Genomic DNA, 22453 nt, shown 5'->3' with positions numbered 1-22453 from the left:
CAACCAGACTCCCTATCATGGACCGAATTATTTCCCCCCCCAAAATGTGTGTATCAATTTGGTTGGGCCATGACTCCCAGTGTTGTGTGGTTGTCCTCCATTTTGTGATTGTAATTTTATGTTAAAGAGGATTAGGGTGGAATTGTAACACCCTTACTAAGGTCACATCCCCAATCCAATATAAAGGGAGTTTCCATGGGGTGTTGCCTGCACCATCTTTTATCTTACAAGAGATTAAAGGAAAAGGAAGTAATCAGAGAGGCGGGACCTCATACCACCAATAAAGCAGTGCTAGGAACAGAGTGCGTCCTTTGGATCTGAGGTTCCTGTGCAGAGAAGCTCCTAGTCCAGGGGAGGGCTGACAAGAATGACCTTCTTCCAGAACCGAGAGAGAAAGAAAGCCTTCCCCTGGAGCTGATGCCCTGCATTTGGACTTCTAGCCTACTAGACTATGAGAAAATAAATCTCTCTTTGTTAAAGCCATCCACTTGTGATATTTCTGTTATAGCAGCACTAGATAACTAAAACACTCCCTTTACGTCTCATTCTGACAAAACTGTAGAAAAGTATCAAATATGCAGTCACCCAGAGCCTTGTCTTTCACAAATATTTGATCCACTGGTGGCGATATTTTAAGTATTCCTATTGCCACCTTATGCCATGGATTAGTGGTGCCCTCTTTACTACTGGAGGCAGAGTCATCAGCGCCTTTAAGACTAGCCAGACTTGAGAACCAATTCAGAAAACTCATTCTTATGATTTTGTTTCTCTAGAACCACCTTCGGTACCAAATATCTTAGGCCAAGTTCTCTAGAGGAGCAAAACCAGTGAAGCCTATACATAGAGGGAGATTTATTTAAAGGAAATGGTTCACAAAGTTGTGGTGGCTGGCAAGTTCCAAATCTGTGGGTCAGGCATCAGGCTGGAGGTTTCTCCTGACTCATGTGGTTGCAGGGGCTGATGAACCCAAAATCAGCAGGACAGACGGCAGGCTACTGGTTCACGGAGCTGCAGGAACTGGTGAATCCCAAAATCTGCAGGTCAGGTGGCAGGCTGCTGGGTCACATCCCAAGAACCAGAGGTCAGAGGATGACAAGCCGGATGTAGAACTGAGAGAGGGTGAGCCTTGCCAGAACATCCATAAATATTGGATTCAGGCCATACCCCAAGGAAACTCCCTTTCCAATTAACTGGCTGCTCACAACTGATCACAAAGTGAAGGATGATTACATAATAGTTGCCAAAACACTGAGAATCATGGCCTAGCCAAGCTGACACACAATCTTAACGATCACATCTTCTTGTATGCATTAAATTACCTTTGAAAGAATGTATAAGAAACTGTTTGCAGTAACTGCTTCTGGAGACAACTGGGGACTGGGGTCAGCATTACGAGACTAACTTTTTGTTGAATGCCTTATTATATTTTTAAAATTTTACATCATGTACATGTAATAGCTAGTTAAATAAATGAATGTAATGAAGCTATATTAATAAAATGCTAATCAATTTCATAATACTTAATAATTAAGCCTTAGAATATATTTAACAATGATTTTCAGTCTTCTTCACAGATTCTTTTTGCAGCAGTAAAATCTGCTGATCAACTGTTCGGTCATTAAACAATCATAGCAATCATTAGGCTGTAGGGATGCAAAGATACGGAAGACATATGAAACTCAAAGAACTTATAGTCTAGTAGGGAGAATGAATATGTATTCAAATAATTTCAATAGAGAGTTACTTCTCATTCAAAGTTTCTCCTAGAGCAGCTGAGTATAAACTCAGCATTATTTTCTAGAGACTGTCTTCTGGGTTGCAGCAGTAAGAATGACAGCCTAAAAAGGAAATGGTAGCAAAATGTGGCCATGACTTAATATAAAAAAAGGCAGCAGGTAAAAGAACAATGGGCAGGCTAGGTGTTGGCCAAGTGATGGTGGTGAAGAAAGCTGTAACTTAATTGCTAAAAATTAGTAATTAATGGCACTAGAACTCTCCAACACAATTGGAATAACTGGTAGTATTACGTAATAAAGCAAGAAAAAAAAAAAGAGTATGGATGAGTGCTTAAGTGAATATTTCATATAGAAATCACTGAGAAAAACAAAAACATTTCCACACTCTGTGTTCCCTTTTTGAAAAATAACCTCTTATTTTAGCAGTTCCCTAAAACATGATATTTATGGCAGCTGAGGATGAGTAGCAATCAGTGGCTTTTGCAATCATGTTAAAAGTTGAAGTGTGAAGCATTTAATACATGTCTTGTTAATTTCTTCTATGGAGTTAGAGAGGAGCCCTCGTGGTGCAGTCCTGAAAGTGCTCAGCTACCAACCAAAAGCCATCAGCCGCTCCATGGGAGAAAGATGTTGCAGACTGCTTCTGTAAGGATTTACAGCCTTGGAAACTCTATGGGGCAGTTCTACTCCGTCCTATAGGGTCAGTATGAGCTAGAATTGACTTGACAGCAATGGGTTTAGTTTTGTTATAGAGTAAGATATGAGTAAGATAATGGCATTTGCCACATCCATATATCTTTTCATTTGGGGATCTCAAAGCATTTGTAAGCATTCACTAATTCCTAATATCTTGGTAAAATACACTATAGAAATAAACTGGGGCACAGAGAAGATGAATAGCTCGAAGAAAAAAACCAAACCGTGGCCATCAAGTTGGTTCTGACTCACAGCAAGCCTACAGGGCAGAGGAGAACTGCCCCATAGGATTTCCTATGTAAATCTTTCCTATCTAAATCTTTACTGAGGCAGACCGCCACATCTTTCTGCCATGGAGTGGCTGGAGGGTTCGATCCACCAGCCTTTCAGTTAGCAGCCGAACACTTCAACCACTGCACCACCAGGGTTCCTTGAATAGCTCAAGGTCAATCAATAAATCAATAACAAATTTGGAAAAAGATATACATTCTGGTTCTTGCTCCATCATGAAATGTTTCTTCTCTTAAAAAGGACTCCCAAAGCTGTTTGATCTTTGATGTCAAATTCCAAATGATTAAACACAGTTCAATAAATAGGAGTTTTAAAAATGAAGCCTTGCTTTAAGCTTGTAGGATTTGAAAAGAAAGAAACAAAACTGACTGATTTCATTTCAGTAAGGACTCTAGTCTCACTTGTTAAAACAGGGGCAGAAAAAAAAAACAAACCAAACCTATTGCTGTCGAGTCGATTTCAACACACAGTGACCCCACAAGACAGAGGAGAACTGCCCTCATAGGGTTTCCAAGGCTGTAAATCTTTATGAAAGCAGATTGCCACATATGTCTCCCACGGAGCAGCTGGTTCTTTAACTACTGTACCACCAGCGCTCTTGGAGGGAGAAAAAGCCTTACTGAATTCTAGTGCCGGGGAGGGCCTATAGTAGTCTATATTTTCTCATACCCTATTTTACTTTTTTAAGGACTAAGTTATGTCCAATACCTTTTTTAATCCTTGAACAATCTGCCCTGCAATGCAGCTATTTTAATTAACAGAACAAATGTATTATTGAACATCAGTGAAATAACTAAAACCATAATCAGACATTCAACACAGTATATTACAAATTATCATTCTTATATGGCAACAGAACCCTCTACATTCTACAGGAAATTAAAGACTATTACAAACCCATACTGTATCATCGTACAGTTAAAGATTATCATTAAACACTACCACTTAAAAAGATTTAAATGTTAAAAATTGCATAAAAGTCACAGCACTTTCTAGAAATTTAAGCTTCATATTTTACTCTATTAAAAAACTATTAATTCCTTATTTATTTTAGAACAAGAATCATTAAGTCCAAGCAGAATTTAATAAAATTAGCCCTTCCCTCTTTTTAACGAAGCACTGAATTATTATGTGCTGAATTTCAGCCGGCGAAACGGAAGATTTTCTTCCTAAATGCCTACCTGCGCATTGGCTTTCCTTCCATGCACCATGAAAAGCCTTCACCACACTCTAAAGCCGAACCTAAAACAACAGAAAAGCAGTAACTTAAAAACCATTTCTGATCTTTTCAGTAACGATCTCTACATAATCATTGCACTAATTTCGCTCAATGGTAAAGAATCTTGTATTATAGACCATAAGCCTTTCACAGATGCAAAACCACAACTGAATCTAGTACCTTTAAGGTTACTCTCTATTCTTACTCTGAATGCTAAAACAATCATATGCGAAGGTGAGGGAAAGAACGCTAAATAGCCTGGAATGCGAGGTTAGTCTTGTCTCTCTTCAAAAAGTACTTGGAGACGTTTAACTTTGACCTATCTATCAAACATTTCTACAGAGCATTCACCAGATACCCACAGCAGCACTAACATTAGAGATCGGAAAAAGTCACCCACTTGGCAGAATCTCGCCAGGTCTCCAGGGTTAAACGGGACGCACCGTAGCCCCTTCTCTGCCCCGTTTCCAACCACCGCCTGGAGAAGCTGTCCAGGTTGCAGAAGTCCAGCGCCCCCAGGCATGACAGCCCAGCGCCTCTCCAGGCTTCAGGGCAGGGCTGTCAGCCAGCAAAAGCGCAGTCTGGCGCCCCGCGAGGCCGGCCCGGCGCCCCAACAGCCGCTTCTTGGCACCGACTGATGGGCAATGGGCGAAGCACGGCCCTGCCCCACTGGGCAGCTCGGGAACTTGGGACCACAGATTTGTAAAGCAAGCCTCTGGGCGCTGTCCGCTGTCCCCTGCTCAAGACGGTTCACCTACCGGCTCTAACACTTTCTTTTTCTTCTTTCCCGCAGCCTCCTCTGCCTCCTCCTCCGCCCGCCGCCTCCTCTCTGCCTCCTCCTCCGCCCGCGGTAGCGCAGGCAGGATGCCGCTCCTTGGAGCTATTTCCTCTCCCCCGCCCCTGCCAGCAGCAGGAAGTGGTCCAATACCTAAAGCATTCCCCCTGAAACGCACATATTCTGCCAAGAGGTTCCGGTACGATGTCGGAAGTAGCCGCGCCCTCGCTGGGCGTTCGGGTAACGTTACTGTCCTTACTATCCCTCAATACCAGTATCCGGGGTTGATCACTGTGGGAGTTCATGGCTGAGTTGGCAGTAGTTAGACACTGATGCCTCCTCCATTCTTTTTTGTTTTTCCCAGCTGAAGACGATGAAAGTTGGGAGTAATTAGGGAAAGCTAGGAAATTTGATTTATTTGTAGCTGGCGGGTCTCCTGTTGGTGCCATCAGTGGATTGAATGATTGACGTATCCATACATCCCATGGGCGCCTGCTAAGAACACAGTGCCGAGGATACACAGACAAATCAGAGACGGCCCTGACCTTCCCAGTTTCTCAGAGTAAACCTTTCAAGACACTGTGTTTTTTTCCAGGACTTTAAAGCTATGTCAACTTGCTCTTTCACTCAGTTTCGCCACCAAGACGCTTCACTGAACAGTTCTTCTGCGTACAAAAAAACCTTTTTCAATTTGTCCTTAGCCCCAGATTTTTTGATAGTGTACCTCTACCTGATATTTAGTATATATTTAGAAAACAAACAAGTGATACAAGCGTAGGAGTGAGAATCAGTTTCAAGAGTATCAGTGAAAGACTGTTCCTGGTTTCCTCATATCTAGGGTGGGCATTAACTTGATGGTCTTGAGCTGTTCTTTGCGTGGTATTTACACAGGTTTGTTCAGTTGCTTCTGAAAGGGAAAGACTACCTCTTGTTAATTAGTTTGTAGTGGGAAATGAATGGCCTTTAAATCCAGACACCCATAGGTTCAAATCCCAGTCCAGTGACTGATGAGTTTCGTGATTTTGGTCAAACTTCTCAGTTGCTTAATCATTACTTTTCCTTTTGTGTAAAAGAGAAGTCAATACTTTCTTGATAAAATTGTTGTGAGAACTAAATTATAATATCAAGTTTTGTATCTGTCACTTAGTAGGTGCGGTGGTTAAGATTGTGCGTCAACTTGGCTGGGCCATGATTCTCAGTGTTTTGGCAGTTGTATGAAGTTGTGATCACTTCCCTATTGAAATTTGATATGCGATCACCCCCATGATGGAATCTGCTGAATGGTACCAGTGGGGTAGAGCCTGTGGTGGTTCACTGCCCCCTCGGCCTTCATCTCTCCGCCCTCCACTACCTACTTCCTTTCTGCTCACCTTGTCAAGGTCTGGATCCTGAAGCTTCCTCTTGTTTGCCTGACCTATGGTTCTTGGGACTTGAGCTAGCAGCTTACCGGTGTATCTTGGGATTCATGATCCTCACAGCTTGTGAGCAAGAGCCCTGCTCTCTGACCTGCTGATCTTGGGGTCACCAACCTGTGCAGCTATGTGAATCAGGAGAAGCCTCGCGGTTTTGCCTTCCGATCTTGGGATTTGTCAACCTTCACAGCTTGTGAGCAAGAGCCCTGCTTTCCAACCTGCTGATCTTAGGTTCCCCAGCCCCTGCGGCTACATCAGTCAGGAGAAACTTCTATCCTGATCCAAGGTACTTGTGATGTTACAGCCTCTACAATAGCATGAGCTGTTTCCCTGATATAAATCTGTCTCTGTATACATATATTTATATGCTTTACTGGTTTTGCTTCTCTGGAGAGCACACCCTAAGGCAGCAGGCATTCAACAAATGTCAGTTCCTCTGTCCTCCTTATTTAAATGGGTTCATTTATTAATTGAGTACCTATTGTTTGCCAGATACTGTGCTAGGCTTTGGGAATAGAGTAGGGAACGAGATAGACAATGTCCTGCTCTCACTAAGTTAATGTTCTATTAAGAACTTATGTGGTCATGGCGGTTGACTTTCCAACATCTTTTCTATTATGAATAATTGGTCCAAACCAATCATGTTAATCCCATCTCTATGCAAATAACCCAGTATTGACTAATAAGAAATGAGGGGAAATCTTCCCTAGCTACTAAGAAAAAGACACAGGAAGAGAAGTCTCTTTTTCCTATGGCCATCATTGTGTCTGTATGTGACACCTGAAACTGCTGCAATCATTTTGGAACCATGAGGGAAGCAAGAGAATAAAGCAAGACAATAAGGATGGCAGAACGGAGACACTGAAAGAACCTGGGTCCTCTAATGTCATTTTTTTAACTACTCATTCTCTCTTGCCCAGAGACTTCCCTACTGCTAGATTTCTAGTTATGTGAGATACTGAATGTTTTATTTTTAAGTGAGTTGGGGTGTCTTAGTTATCAAGTGCTGCAATAACAGAAATACCACAAGCGAATGGCTTTAATGAACAGAATTTATTTTCTCATAGCTCTGGAAGCTTGAAGTCCAACTTCAGGGCACCAGCCTTAGGGGAAGACTCTCTCTCTGTCTGCTCTAGGGGAAAATCCTGTCTCAGCTTCTGTAGTGTGCTTCTGAGCATTCCTGGTTTCTTGGTGATCTCCGTGTGGCATCTATCTTTTCTCCATTTGTGCTTGCTTGTTTCTGTGCCTAATCTGCTCTTTTTATATCTCAAAAATGGTTAGGTTTAAGACATACCTTACACTGATAAAGGAGCCCTGGTGGTACAGTGGTTAAGCGCTCAGCTACTAACTGAAAGTTGGCAGTTCAAACCCAACCACCACTCTGTGGGACAAAGATGTAGCAGTCTACTTCCATAAAGATTTATAGCCTTGGAAACTCTGTGGGGCAGTTCTACTCTGTTGTATACCCAAAACAAAACAAAACCCGTTGCTGTTGAGTTGATTCTGACTCATAGCAACCCTATAGGACAGAGTAGAACTGACCCACAGAGTTTCCAAGAGCGCCTGGTGGATTCGATCTGCCAAACTTTTGGTTAGCAACCGCACCTCTTAACCACTATGCCACCAGGGTATAGGATTGCTATAAGTCAGAATCATCTCAAGGGCAGCAGCGGGTTTATACTGATATGGCCTCATTCACATATCGAAGAAAATGTTATTCCCAAATGGGATTACAACCACAGGTGTGTTGTTGTTAGGTCCCTACGAGTGGATTCTGAAACACAGCAACCCCATATGACAGAATAGAACTGCCACACAGGGTTTTCTAGGCTGTCTTATTATTATTATTGTGCTTTAAGTGAAAGTTTACAAATCAAGTCAGTCTGTCATACAAAAATTTATATATACCTTGCTATATACTCCTAATTGCTCTCTCCCTAATGAGACAGCCTGCTCCTTCTCTCTGCTCTCTTTTTTTGTGTCCATTCCGCCAGCTTCTGACCCCCTCTGCCATCTCATCTCCCCTCCAGATAGGAAATGCCAACATAGTCTCAAGTGTCCACCTGATCCAAGAAGCTCACTCTTCACCAGAATCCCTCTCCAACCCCTTGTCCAGTCCAATCCATGTCTGAAAAGTTGGCTTTGGGAATGGTTTCTGTCCTGGGCCAACAGAAGATCTGGGGGCCATGACCACCGGGGTCCTTCTAGTCTCAGTCAGACCATTAAGTCTGATCTTTTTATGAGAATCTGGGGTCTGCATCCCACTCCTCTCCTGCTCCTTCAGGGGTTCTCTGTTGTGTTCCCTGTCAGGGCAGTCATCAGTTGCAGCTGGGCATCATCTAGTTCTTCTGGTCTCAGGCTGATGTAGTCTCTGGTTTATGTGGCCCTTTCTGTCTCTTGGGCTCATAATTACCTTGTGTCCTTGGTGTTCTTCATTCTCCTTTGCTCCAGGTGGGTTGAGACCAATTGATGCACCTTAGATGGCCGCTTGCTAGCATTTAAAACCCCAGATGCCACTCTCCAAAGTGGGATGCAGAATGTTTTCTTAATAGATTTTATTATGCCAATTAACTTAGATGTTCCCTGAAACCATGGTCCCCAAGCCCCTGCCCCTGCTGTGCTGGCCTTTGAAGTGTTCAGTTTATTCAGGAAACTTCTTTGGCTCTGGTTTAGTCCAGTTATGTTGACCTCTCCTGTATTGTGTGTTGTCTTTCCCTTCACCTAAAGTAGTTCTTATCTACTGTCTATTTAGTGAAAACCCGTCTCCCTCCCCCTTCTTGTAACTATTTCACCAGTTCTTATAATAGGGGTCTTATACAATATTTCTCCTTTTGCAACTGACTAATTTCACTCCGCATAATGCTTTCCAGATTCCTCCATGTTATGAAATATTTCACAGATTCATCACCGTTCTTTATCAATACATAGTATTCCATTGTGTGAATATACCATAACTTATCCATTCATCCATTGATGGGCACCTTGGTTGCTTCCATCTTTTTGCTATTATAAACAGTGCTGCAGTGAACGTGGGTGTGCATATATTTGTTTGTGTAAAGGCTCTCATTTCTCTAGGATATACTCCAAGGAGTGGGATTGCTGGATCGTATGGTAGTTCTATTTCTAGCTTTTTAAGGAAGCGCCAAATTGATTTCCAAAGTGGTTGTACCATTTTACATTCCCACCAGCAGTGTATAAGTGTTCCAGCCTCTCCACAACCTCTCCAACATTTTTTATTTTGTGTTTTTTGGATTAATTAGGCTGTCATTTTTAGGGGAGCAAACTGCCAGGTCTTTCTCCCGCTGAGCCGCTAGGTGGGTTTGAACCACCAACCTTTTGATTGGCAGCTGAATGAATAACCATTGTGCCACCAGGGGTCAAGATTTACAACACATGTTTTGGGGGGAGGGGTGGTGGGGAGAACACAATTGAATCCATAATATGTGGTTTCTGTTGCCTGCACCTAGAAGCATCCTTAATTCATATAAAGGGATACAGACAATAAAGACGTAAACAAAATAATTTCAGTCAGTAGAAAACTATTTAGGAAGGGGATAAACAGGGTGATGTTATCCAGAGCTTCTAGTTGGAGAGGCTACTTTAAATAGCGTAGGCCTCTCTGAGGATGTGGTACTTAGGTTAAGATCTCAAGGATGAGGAATGATCACGTGAAAAGTTAGGAGAAGAATGTATCAGGCAAAGTGAATAGCAAGGGAAAAGGCCTTGGGATGTAAACAAGCTTGTCCTGCTCAAGGAACAGAAAAAAGGCCAGTGTGCCTAGAAAGAGTGAGAATAAGAGATAAGTTTAGAGAAATATGCAAGGCAAGTTTTGGGTTTTTTTCTTGTAGGCTATTGTAGAAAGTACAGATTGTATTTAAATTCTATGGGAAGGCCCTGTATAAATGAAGACGTTTCAGCTCAATTTCAGTTTTAGAACTGATCCCAAATTAAAAAACCTCTGAAGATTAGAAGATGAGAAAGAGGAAAATGTGGATGTTTCATATTGACTCTAGGGGTGTTCATGTGTGAGAAAGAACACAGATTAATAGTTCCAGGAATATTCTTGCTATGTTGATGGAAAAGAGGAGTGATTTTATTTCAGTAAATCAGGACCATAATAAAGAAAATTGTCTGTCTTACTTATCTAGTGTTGCTATAACAGAAGTATCACTAGTGGATGGCTTTAACAAAGAAAAAAAATATTTTCTCACAGCCCAGGAGGCTAGAAATCCAATTCAAGGTGTCAGCTCCAAGAGAAGGCTTTCTTTCTCTGTCAGCTCTGAGGGAACGTCGTTGTCATCGGTCTTCCCCTGGCCTAGGAGCTTCTCAGGACAGGAACCCTGGGTCCAAAGGACATGCTCCACTCCTGGTTCTTCATTCTCAGTGGCATGAGGACCCTCTGTCTCTCTCCTGGCTTCTCTCTTTCATATCTGAAAAGAGACTGACTCAAGATACAACCCTAATCTTGTAGATTAGTCCTGCCTCATTAACAGAACTGCCTCTAATCCTGCCTCATTAACATCATAGAGGCAGGATTTATAACACATAGGAAAATTACATCAAATGACAAAGTGGTGACAATCGCACAATACTGGGAATCATAGCCTACCCATTTGAGACATACATTTGGGAGACACAATTCAATCCAAAACATTCCACCCTTTGGCCCCCCAAAATTCAAGTCCTTGCCTCGTGTAAAACACATTCACCCCATCATATCACAGCAAAAGTCTTAATTCAACTCCAAGTCCAAAATCCAAAAATTCCTCTTCATCTGCGAAATCTAGGATGCAAGTTGTCTGCTTCCAAAGTACAACGGTGGAACAGCCACAAGGTATACATTTCCATTACAAATAGAAATTGGAGGGAAAGGAGGGATAACAGGCACCAAGCAAGTCAGCAGAACACAGTACATTAGATCTCAATGTTTGAAAATAATCCTCTAGTCTCTGAGACCATTTAGGCAATGATCCTGCCCTCCAGTCTCTGGGTGTTGGCCACTTTTTCTGGATTTTAGGTGGAGGCCCCTGGTCCTGGGCTTCAGCTCCTCCTTCCAGGCCCACTGGAACAGCAACTCTGTTTTTTAGGCTTCAGGTGACCGCATTCTCCTAGCCTATCTGAATGACTACTCTACCCCTTCAGCCCCAGCAGTCCCCACTCTTCTGCCCCTTAGGCATGGCAGCCCCACCCCCTCAGCTTTGGGCAGTAGATCTGGCCCCAACCCTTTGACACTCATGAAAGCCAGCGCCACACTCTGGCACTGAGTTGGTGAAGACCTGACTCTTTGGAAACTAAGAGGCCGTGGCCCTACCCTTTGAAACCCCAGAGGCCTTAGCAACACCTTTTGAGACCCCAGAAGTCATGGCCCTACCCTTTGAAATTGAGGCAGCTTTGCTTCCTGTGTTGCTTGTCTCTTCAGCTTCTGCTTCCTGGGTCTTTGGTCTCTTGGCCCCTCAGGTCTTGCCACTGGCATCTGCCCTGCTGGTGCAAGTTTTCCAAAGCTCTTTAGCTTTACCAATAAGTGCCTGGAGGCACACCACTCCACCAGGAAGCCTCCTGCGCAAAGGCACTCAGCTCTCTCACTCCGTGAGTCAGATCTTGAGTCATCTCGTGCTGGTCTCCTGGTTCTGCTGCTGCCATTTCTCTGCTGCTGCTTCATCTGTACTGTCCCTGATGTTACATTTCTCCTCAATTCCTTCTGAGTCCTCATCAGAATTGTTTTTCATGTCTACAAATCCACCGACAGTCTCTTCAAGGCAATCTAGGTTTTTACTATTAAGGATTTTAAGACCCTTTACTCAACTCCAAAACTGCTTCCCCATTGTAGGTATTTGTTAGAGCAGCATCCCACTTTCTTGTACCAAATTCTGTCTTAGTTATCTAGTGTCCTTGGTAGAGATTCAGTGGTACAGTTAGTTAATGATCCTTCTTCAATGACTGCCTTCCATATCTAGAGTGCGTGAGTGGCTTATAAAAGGACAAAATGTTGGCACTAAGGTGTCTTCAGTTCCTATATTCTCATTTGAGAATTTAAGGCAGATTTCAGGTACAAAGTAACGGGCCTTAAAACACTGTTGTTTACATACCTCTGGTTATGTAAAATTGAAAGATTTATTGAAAGTAAAGAAATAGCTTGATTCAGAGACAGACTGAATTCCATGTGGTGGAACCTAATAATCCAATATGGCAACTCAATAGTGATGTTTTATAAAGGGAAACAAAGGACATGAAGTACAGTCCTTGACTGGTATTTACAAATTTAGATCACTGAAAGATATTACTTTATTGGGAATTACAGGCTTAGAGCATCAAAAGACATTACTTGATTGGTAATACATCATTTTAAGGGGAGACTTCCTGTGGTGGGAATTCATAAGGCAAGACCTCCTGGAGCAGAAGCTGGTAAGGTGACTGGCTTAAAAGAATATGTGTGTCTTTCTTAAACTGGTTACAATGTGGTAACGGTAAGTACATGTGATGGGGGGAGGGTGAATAGGGGGGATCGCAAGGTAATTACATCATCATTGTTGGACATTTCTTAGTTTCATAATTGCGTCTACACAGAAAATGGCTGTGGAAACAGAACTAGCCGCAGAGGAGTTGTTCTCAAACCTCAAGTTGGCCACTTCAGATCTTCTTTGGCATCTCAAATTTTAAAATTCCTTTATACAACACACACATAAAGATAAGAAGTGATTTGTGAGTGGGCGATGGAAAGTCATAGGGATTTTTAGGAGGTCAGTGTGGGTATATGGTTGGTTTAATTCCATGATTTGCCATTCATTAACTCATATCTTGTACAATCGGCAGACCCATGCTATGGTTATATAAGCCTCCTCAGTAAAATGGAAAAAAAAATGACAATCTTCATGGTGCTGTGGGAACTATTAGATAATAATCACCACAACTTCTGGAAAAATAGCCATGCGCCTGGCCCTTTACTGACATATTCTAATCTTAAAAACACTGTGAGAGAGATACTATCCCCCCACTACAGATGAGGCCATTGAGGCATGTAAGTGTTAAATGACTTGCTTAGGATTTCATAGCTAATTAACTTTAAACTAGCAAGTGTTAAAGTCTAGGTTTAAAACAAAATCAGTGTAGGGCTACTCCCCACCCATATTAAAATTTAAGATTTTTATCAATATGAATTGTAGGCAAATATGTTACTGTTCCATCCTTGCTTAAAATATAATACTGATTCTTAGTTATCCACAGGAGAAAATTTGGATTTCTAATTAAAATTAAGACTTATTAGAACCTTCAAGATGAGTCAGTACCTAATACAGAGGTTCTAAAACTAGGGTTTTGTAATGACTTCAGTGCACTGTGAAAACACTGCATTTAAATGCAAAGTTGTGTATGTGATTGATTCTGGAGTCCTATTGCTTTTGTTAGGAGGAAGGCGACTCAAATTAGTTTAAAACCTTAAATCTGTTCCGTGCCTCCTACTGACACTCCAGTCATATACAAATAAGTCATTGGAACTGCCAACCTTTTTTTTTTTTTTTTAATAATTTTATTGAGCTTTAAGTGAACGTTTACAAATCAAGTCAGTCTGTCACATATAAGCTTATATACACCTTACTCCATACTCCCACTTACTCTCCCCCTAGTGAGTCAGCCCTTCCAGTCTCTCCTTTCGTGACAATTTTGCCAGTTTCTAACCCTCTCTACCCTCCTATCTCCCCTCCAGACAGGAGATGCCAACATAGTCTCAAGTGTCCACCTGATACAAGTAGCTCACTCTTCATCAGCATCTCTCTCCTACCCATTGTCCAGTCCCTTCCATGTCTGATGAGTTGTCTTCGGGAATGGTTCCTGTCCTGGGCCAACAGAAGGTCTGGGGACCATGACCGCCGGGATTCCTCTAGTCTCAGTCAGACCATTAAGTCTGGTCTTTTTATGAGAATTTGGGGTCTGCATCCCACTGATCTCCCGCTCCCTCAGGGGTTCTCTTTTGTGTTCCCTGTCAGGGCAGTCATCGGTTGTGGCCGGGCACCATCTAGTTCTTCTGGTATCAGGATGATGTAAGTCTCTGGTTCATGTGGCCCTTTCTGTCTCTTGGGCTCATAGTTATCGTTTGACCTCGGTGTTCTTCATTCTCCTTTGATCCAGGTGGGTTGAGACCAATTGATGCATCGTAGATGGCTGCTTGTTAGCATTTAAGACCCCAGATGCCACATTTCAAAGTGGGATGCAGAATGTTTTCATAATAGAATTATTTAGCCAATTGACTTAGAAGTCCCCTTAAGCCATAGTCCCCAAACCCCCGCCCTTGCTCCGCTGACCTTTGAAACATTCAGTTTATCCAGGAAACTTCTTTGCTTTTGGTCCAGTCCAGTTGAGTTGACCTACCGTGTATTGAATATTGTCCTTCCCTTCACCTAAAGTAGTTCCTATCTACTAACTAATCAGTAAATAACCCTCTCCCACCCTCCCTCCCTCCCCCTGCCAACCTTTTGGTTAGGAGCTGTAGCTCTTAACCACTATACCACAAGGGTTTCCAAATAAGTCATTACCAAAAACCAAACCCAGTGCCATCGAGTCGATTCCGACTCATAGCGACCCTATAGGACAGAGTAGAACTGCCCCATACAGTTTCCAAGGAGCACCTGGCGGATTCCAACTGCCCACCCTTTGCGTAGCAGCCGTAGCACTTAACTAGTACACCACCAGGGTTTCCAAATAAGTCATTAGATAAGAAAAATCAAAGTGATTTCACATAACGGGATTATTTTATGGTAAAGAGAGGCAATCTAAAGTTTAATCCACACTGATTATCTAAAAATAGGTGCCATTTAAACTCATCATTAGTGCTTATGAGGAAACCGGAAGTTGAGAAACTCCAGGCCTGTAAAAATGGAGACTGTTCAGTTTATTTCGGATTTTAGAGCTGTTCCCGGATACTCTTAAAGAAGAAATTGAAGATTATAAAGACAAGGAGACTCCTAAACATACTGTGAGCATATCACTTAGAAAAAAACATAGTAAACGCCCTTAGAGGAGTTCCAATCAGATGCTGGGTTCTCAATATTACAGATTCAGTTTGAGCATAAAATTCTCTGTTAAGGATGGCTACAGATTTGAATTTTTTATGAAGTCATAATACATCTGATTATAGCCTGAGTTAGGGCCTCAGGGATTTACATAGAGGATTTACTTACTTAAAGGAATCAGATCCCATCAATGCTCAAGGAGGAGCCATGCATGCAGATTTTTCTATATGTTGAAATGTAGGAGAATTCGTAAGACAACTGGATTAATTCTGATTTTCTCGTAGTGCGCCATGGCCATCCTGTTGTTCAAAGTAAAGCAGGATGTGTGAGGAAAGTTTCTTTTATAAATCCTAGTTTGACATCCAGTGGAGAAATACAGAAACCCTTTAAACCGTAAGGAAAAGGTCTTATGCAGAACTCAGACCTCCAAATTCACCAGAAAATTCACATGAGAGATAAACTATGCGTATGTTATATCTGCATAAAGAATCCATATGAAAGAGAAACCATACCATTGTTAAAAACTGGAAAAGCTTTAGCAACTAAAAAAAAAGGAGAGTATCAATGAGTGTGAAACAACTTCAAGTGGCCTAATATATGTGTAGGTGGAGTTCCCAAAGGAGAGGCAGGACATAACATAAAAAAAGAATATTTGAAGACTTACTGGTTGAAAGGTTTCCAAATTTGATGAAAACTGTAATCCACAGGTCCAGGAAACTCAACGAACTCTGAGCATAGGAAATGTGAAAAAAACTACACCAAGGCACATCATAATCAAATTGCTTCAAATCAGTAACGAGGAGGAAATCTTCAAAGTAGAAAGGAAAAAAAAAAAAGCCACATTAGACACATTATAGATGAAGGAACAATGTAAGGTAGAAGATAGCGACACAACATGTTTAAAGAACTGGAAGAAAAAAAGAATTCTATTAAAAAAAGAAACAAAAACCACTGCCGTTGAGTCCATTCTGACTTATAACAACTCCATAGGACAGGGTAGAACTGCTCCACAGGGTATCAGAGGCTATCAATCTTTATGGGAGCAGACTGCCACATCTTTCTCCCTCGGAGCAGCTGGTGGGTTTGAACTGCTGACCTTTTGGTTAGCAGCCAAGCTCTTTAACCAATGTGCCACTAGGGCTCCTTAGAATTTGATAGCCAGTAAAAAATACATTTCAAAAAATATGTTTTGTATATTTGAGACATAAAAACACTGAAACAATCCATCACATAGCAGATCTGTACTACAAGAAATGTTAAAGGAAATCCTTAAAGCAGAAGGAAAATGATACCAGATGGAAAAAAGTACCAGAAATGGTAAATACATTGGTAAATATAAAAGAATTTTTAAATATCTAAACTCCTGAAAAAGTTAATGACTGTTTAAAGCAAAAATAATAATGCATGGTATGGTTTATAACATATGTAAAAAAAAAAAAATGTAAAAGTAGGATGAATTATAACATAGTACAAAGGCAAGGAAAAGGAAAATAGGAGTACTGTATATACAAGTGGGCAAAATTTATGAACGGTTCATAGAAAAAGAAATGATCCAGAAACATTTGAACATATGTTCAATATTACTCATAATAAGATCAATGCAAATATAGCTACCTTGAGACCCATCTATCACCTATCAGCTAGACAAAAATCCAAAGTTGGATAGCCTGCTTTGTGTACCTGGCTGTGGGGAAGGAGGCACTCTCTCTTATGGCTGGACCGTATGCAAAATGACAAAACTTTTGGCAAGATCTAGCAAAATTACATTTGCGTTTACCATTTGGCCCAGCAATCCCACTATCTCAAGGAAACACATGCAAAAGTAAAAAAGGGTTACGGAGCCCTGGTGGGGCAGTGATTAAGAGCTTGGCTGCTAATGAAAAGGTCAGCAGTACAAATCCACCAGGGACTCCTTGGAAACACTATGGGGCATTTCTACTCTGTCCTACAGGGGGGTTATGAGTTGGAATCAACTCGACGGCAATGGGTATGAAAAAGATTATTCAATGCAGAATTCTTATAATAGCAAAAGAATGGAAATAACCCAAAAGCCTCTCAGTAGGGAACTGTTTGACTGAATTATGGGATATCCACATAATGAGGACTTATGCAGTTTTAAAAACAAATGAAGACGATCTCTCGTACTCACATGGTGTGCTCTTCAGGATATATTGCTAAGTGATGATAACCAAGCAAACGGTGCTTATAACATGCTAATTTTGATTAAGAAAGGGGTAGAAATATAATGTGTTAGTGTATATATGTGTATATGCATTTGCTATATTAAAAAGAGATAAAGCAAGAGCTAATAAACACTGTATCTATTGGAGAAAGGAAGAAACAGGGTAAAGAGGATAGGGATGGAAGCCAAATTTCTCTGAAAGTTTTAAGTTTTCTATTTTTATTTATTTAATGTTCTTAATAATTAAAACATTTCATTTAAACAAAATCTGTTTTTAAATAAAATTTTATTTATTGTTTTATTTAAATGACATTTATTTTTATTTCAATATGTAAAAACAAAATGTAATCAAAAGGAAAGAAAGCAATTCTTGAATACTGGGAAAAAAATGGACTTCCCTGCATGTCAAATTGGCATGTATAGTGAGTACTATAATATGTTGCCCTGGTTGCAAAGCGGTTAAGTGCTACAGCTGCTAACGAAAAGGTCAGCAGTTTAAAACCACCAGAATCTCCTTGGAAACTCAGTGGGGTGGTTTTACTGTGTCCTAAAAAAAAAAAAAAAAAATTTTTTCGCTACGAGTATTCTGACTCAACGGCAATGGGTTTGGTTTTTTCGGTTTATAATATGTTGACCAGACATCCTTCAGGAATGAAGAATATACTCCATCACCTGCTAGAAGTGCTGCTGGCAGAGATCTTAGCTGTCAGCCCTTTTTGGGAAACACCTTAGTTGAAGAGAGCTGCCTGCAGGAAGGTCTCACTCCTTTCCTGAGAAACCCTGCATCCAAAGACTGGTTGATGCCAGGGTGTAAAGGCACAGTCCCCCTTGCCTCAACTTGGGACAACTCTGTAGAGCCATCCCCACTTCAGAGCTCCCTGTGGAGTCTGCAGAGACCTTTGTTGAGACTACATTGCAGCCCAACTTCTCTCCCTGCCCTATTTCTTTTCCTTTCTTTCCAAGCGCACTCCCTAATAAATTTTCTGCATGCTAAACTACGTCTTGGAATATACTTCCAAAGGAGCCTAACTGTTACAGTTGGTGCCAGGAGTGGTTCAAGAAAGCAGTAATGGAGGTGGGATTTTGGTATTGCACTACCTGCCAGGTTAACAATGAACATATCACTAGTGGTAGAAGGAACACAGATAGTCCCTGGCACAAATGCAGTGTAATTGTTAAGACTTTCACTCTAAAACAAAAACAAAAACAAAAAACTTGTCCTAGAGTCGATGGCTACTCACAGCGACCGTATAGGACAGGGTAGAACTACCCTCATCGGGCTTCCAAGGAGCGGCTGGTGGATTCAAACTGCCAATCTTGGCTAGTAGCTGAGCTCTTAACCACTGTCCCACCAGGGCTCCGTCCCTCTTAGGGAACTGTATATTCTGGTGGAAGGAAATACTCTAGAGGGTGCAGTGTATCAGGTGTTTGAGATAAATGGAGGAACTATGGGTGGGCTGTTGCTAAGCTCATTTGATGCTTTGGAGAAATATAATGAAAGATTGAGGGTGATTAACTTGCAATTAAAAACAAAGTATGAAAGGCAAAGGGCTTCTTTAGTAACAAAGAGGCTCTTCTGCAACTGGAGAGCAGGAAAAGCTGAGGATTAGGTCCAGGACATAATCTAAAGAAGGTTAAACTCTCACTATTGCAAGTGTGCTATGGTAAGGACAGAGTGCTGGCTGGGAATGAGTGGGATCTTGTTACATGGGATCAGGACATCTGGGTTTATGCACCTCAAACTCTTTAGTTCCCAAAGTTCCCTGAACCCTTTGAGCCTGGAGGAGTGGCTCAAAGAGTGAGCGCTCCTCCTCTTGCTTGAGGATGATGCTGAAGCCTCCCCACTGCAAGTCAACAACACGAGCCCTTTCGGAATCAGCCCCACCTTCCCTCCTTGCCATTAGAATTAAGTCACAGTATAACCTCCCTGGGGATATGCTGAGCCTAATAATGGAGGGAAAAAAAATCTGTTGTCATTGGGTCAATTCCAAACCATAGTGACCCTAGAGAACAGAGAATGACTGCCCCATAGGGTTTCCAAGGATTGGGTGGTGAATTCAAATCACTGACCTTTTGGCTAGCAGCCTGAGCTCTGAATCACTGTGCCACCAGGGCTCCGTAATGGAGCAGAGGGACTATATCGCAAAGGCACTCAGGATCTGAGAGGGTACACATGGGGCTGAATTCTGAGGGTGCTCAAGGGAGGCAAAATACAAAGTTGAATAAGGGAAATTTAATTAGTGTGGGAGCACAGTCCTGGAAAACGGGCTTTAACACCCTGGCAAGGACCTCAGGATGGAGCAAATGTGCTCCTAGGATGGCTCCTATAAGCATGGAAAAACTGATGGCCCATACTAAATGAAGTGGAGATTCCAGAATTGCCATGGAAGGCAGTGGAAGAAAAGTATTAAAGAGGTCAAAGAAATGAACATGCTATGAGTGGATATACTATGTAAGGCTGGAAAACTCACCAAGCAACTGTATTCCATGGTAAAGCCTAGAGGATACACCATTTACCAAAACAATAAGAAAGGCACTGTAATCACTAATAAATTCTGCAGTGGCTGTCCTCTGTAAATCAGGATTGATGGTAAGAGATGTTACAGAACTGGGCTCAATAATTGCAATGCGGATGATAGGACTGCCCCTCCCCTTTATGGCCTTCCTAAAAGAGGCCAGGTGACATAAATTAATCACCAGAATCCAGATAGATGCAATTATTGTAACAAGCACCAAGGCCAGAGTGGAAAGGTGTGGGGATCTGCAGAGACTTAACGTTGTTGTTGTTAGGTGCTGTTGAGTTGGTTCGACTCATAGAGACCCTACGCACAACAGAAGGGAACACTGGCTGGTCCTGCGCTATCCTTACAATCCTTGTTATGCTTGAGGTCATTGTTCCAGCCACTGTGTCAATCCACCTCATTGAGGGTCTTCTTCTTTTCCACTCACCCTGTACTTTGCCAAGCATGATGTCCTTCTCCAGGGACTGATCCCTCCTGACAACATGTCCAAAGTATGTAAGATGCAGTCTTGACATCCTTGCTTCTAAGGAGCATTCTGGTTGTACTTCTTCCAAGACAGATTTGTTCATTCTTTTGGCAGTCATGGTATATTCAATATTCTTCGCCAACACCACAATTCAAAAGCATCAGCTCTTCTTCAGCCTTCCTTATCCATTGCCCAGCTTTCACATACATATGCTGTGATTGAAAATACCATGGCTTGGGTCAGGCGCACCTTAGTCTTCAAGGTGACATCTTTGCTTTTTAACACTTTAAAGAGGTCCTTTGCAGCAGATTTACCCAATGCAATGCATCGTTTGATTTCTTGTCTGCTGCTTTCATGGCTGTTGCTTGTGGATCCAAGTAAAATGAAATCCTTGACAATTTCAATCTTTTCTCCGTTTATCCTGATGTTGCTTATTGGTCCAGTTGTGAGGATTTTTGTTTTCTTTATGTTGAGGTGCAATCCATACTGAAGGCTGTGGTCTTTGGTCTTCATTAGTAAGTGCTTCAAGTCCTTTTCACTTTCAGCAAGCAAGGTTGTGTCATCTGCATAACGCAGGTTGTTAATGAGTCTTCCTCCAATCCTGATGCCCCGTTCTTCTTCTTATAGTCCAGCTTCTTGGATTATTTGCACAGCATACAGATTGAATAGGTATGGTGAGAGAATACAACCCTGACGCACACCTGTCCTGACTTTAAACCGATCAGTGTCCCCTTGTTCTGTCCGAACAACTGCCTCTTGATCTATGTAAAGGTTCCTCATGAGCACAGTTAAGTGTTCTGGATTTCCCGTTCTTCGCAATGTTATCTATAATTTGTTTTGATCCACATAATTGAATGCCTTTGCATAGTCAATAAAACACAGGTAAACATCCTTCTGGTATTTCCGCTTTCAGCCAGGATCCATCTGACATCAGCAATGATATCCCTGGTTCCATGTCCTCTTCTGAAACCAGCCTGAATTTCTGGCAGTTTCCTCTCGATATACTGCTGCACCCGTTTTTGAATGATCTTCAGCAAAATTTTGCTTGCATGTGATATTAATGATATTGTTCTATAATTTCCACATTTGGTTGGGTCAGCTTTCTTGGGAATAGGCGTAAATATGGATCTCTTCCAGTCAGTTGGCCAGGAAGCTGTCTTCCATATTTCTTGGCATAGACGAGTGAGCACCTCCTGTGCCGTATCCATTTGTTGAAACATGTCAATTGATATTGTGTCAAATCCCAGAGCTTTGTTTTTTGCCAATGCCTTCAGAACAGCTTGGACTTCTTCCTTTAGTACCATCGGTTCCTGATCATATGCTGCCTCTTGAGATGGTTGAACACCGACTAATTCTTTTTTGGTATAATGACTCTTTGTATTCCTTCCTTATAGAGATGGTTAATAGACAACAATCCAAGGGGAAAACAAATGGGCAGCAAACTATATAGATAAAACAAATCAAGGATGAATAATCAGGAGACTGAGAGCAGTGATCCCAGTAAAATGTCACTATCTCTTGCCATATTTCAAACCTGAGCCAATCTACAAACTAGAAACTAATGATTGAAGGAAAGTTCTGTCTCTAAGAGGAAGGGCCCTCAACACCATGACAAGTGTACAGAGAAATGATTTTCCTAGTCCTTTGCAAAGGAACTTAGAATCATATACAGTAAAACCTATTAAAGCCAGAACCTGTGTAAGGGGGGAACCTGTCAGAGAAGGAAAATAAAATATTTTCCACTAATAGCGATAGAAAAATAGTAAGACCATGCCCTGTCAAAGGTGGAAGACTTTCAAGACCCAGAAAAACAAGGCAGTCCTGTTGAGTTCCAGCTCTTACAGTTTTCACTGTACTCTGTAATTACATACTGAGGAGATAGAACTACTGAAACATTTCAGAATTTTGGATATAAAGTTCAAATTGGTATTGATATCCACAGACAAGGTTAAGGTTTACACCCTAAATTAATGACCATTACATGGTGCTTTGTCCTCATTAGGTAGACTATGTAGGTCTAGGAACCAAGAGGTTATCCTCTCGATTACTCACTTAAGGAATTCGTGGTTCCCTTCTCCACAATTCTGAGCTCTGTGGGCTCAGAGTTTCTTTTTGCAAAGGGGAAATTCTACTAGGGAGCACAACAAGAGTT

The 22453-nt window shown here is 41.6% G+C and overlaps 2 protein-coding genes across 4 annotated transcripts in view; one reads left to right on the top strand and one right to left on the bottom strand.

Annotated features, from left to right (window-relative positions):
• Nucleotides 1-4817, bottom strand: part of KLHL20 (kelch like family member 20) — a 71081-nt gene extending 66264 nt beyond the window's left edge. The window contains exons 1-2 of one of the 2 annotated variants that reach the window (XM_049868212.1): nt 4701-4817; nt 3905-3965 (exon numbers count right to left, since the gene is read on the bottom strand). In XM_049868212.1, coding sequence (XP_049724169.1) covers nt 3905-3927 — 23 coding nt within the window. In that variant the 5' untranslated portion in view covers nt 3928-3965; nt 4701-4817. Of the gene's footprint in view, nt 1-3904; nt 3966-4342; nt 4659-4700 lie in introns of those variants that run through there. The other variant, XM_049868213.1, reaches the window with a different exon arrangement.
• A 98-nt stretch (nt 4818-4915) lies between these two features.
• The window catches only part of ANKRD45 (ankyrin repeat domain 45), a 67185-nt gene continuing 49647 nt past the window's right edge, over nt 4916-22453 (top strand). The window contains exon 1 of one of the 2 annotated variants that reach the window (XM_049868487.1): nt 4916-4957. In XM_049868487.1, coding sequence (XP_049724444.1) covers nt 4922-4957 — 36 coding nt within the window. In that variant the 5' untranslated portion in view covers nt 4916-4921. The remainder of the gene's footprint in view (nt 4958-22453) is intronic. The other variant, XM_049868488.1, reaches the window with a different exon arrangement.

The sequence above is a fragment of the Elephas maximus genome, chromosome 24 (genome assembly GCF_024166365.1).
Source record: "Elephas maximus indicus isolate mEleMax1 chromosome 24, mEleMax1 primary haplotype, whole genome shotgun sequence".
Lineage (NCBI taxonomy): Eukaryota > Metazoa > Chordata > Mammalia > Proboscidea > Elephantidae > Elephas > Elephas maximus.
The sequence above is the reverse complement of the archived record's forward strand: the minus strand, read 5'-3'. Positions and strand labels throughout refer to the sequence as shown.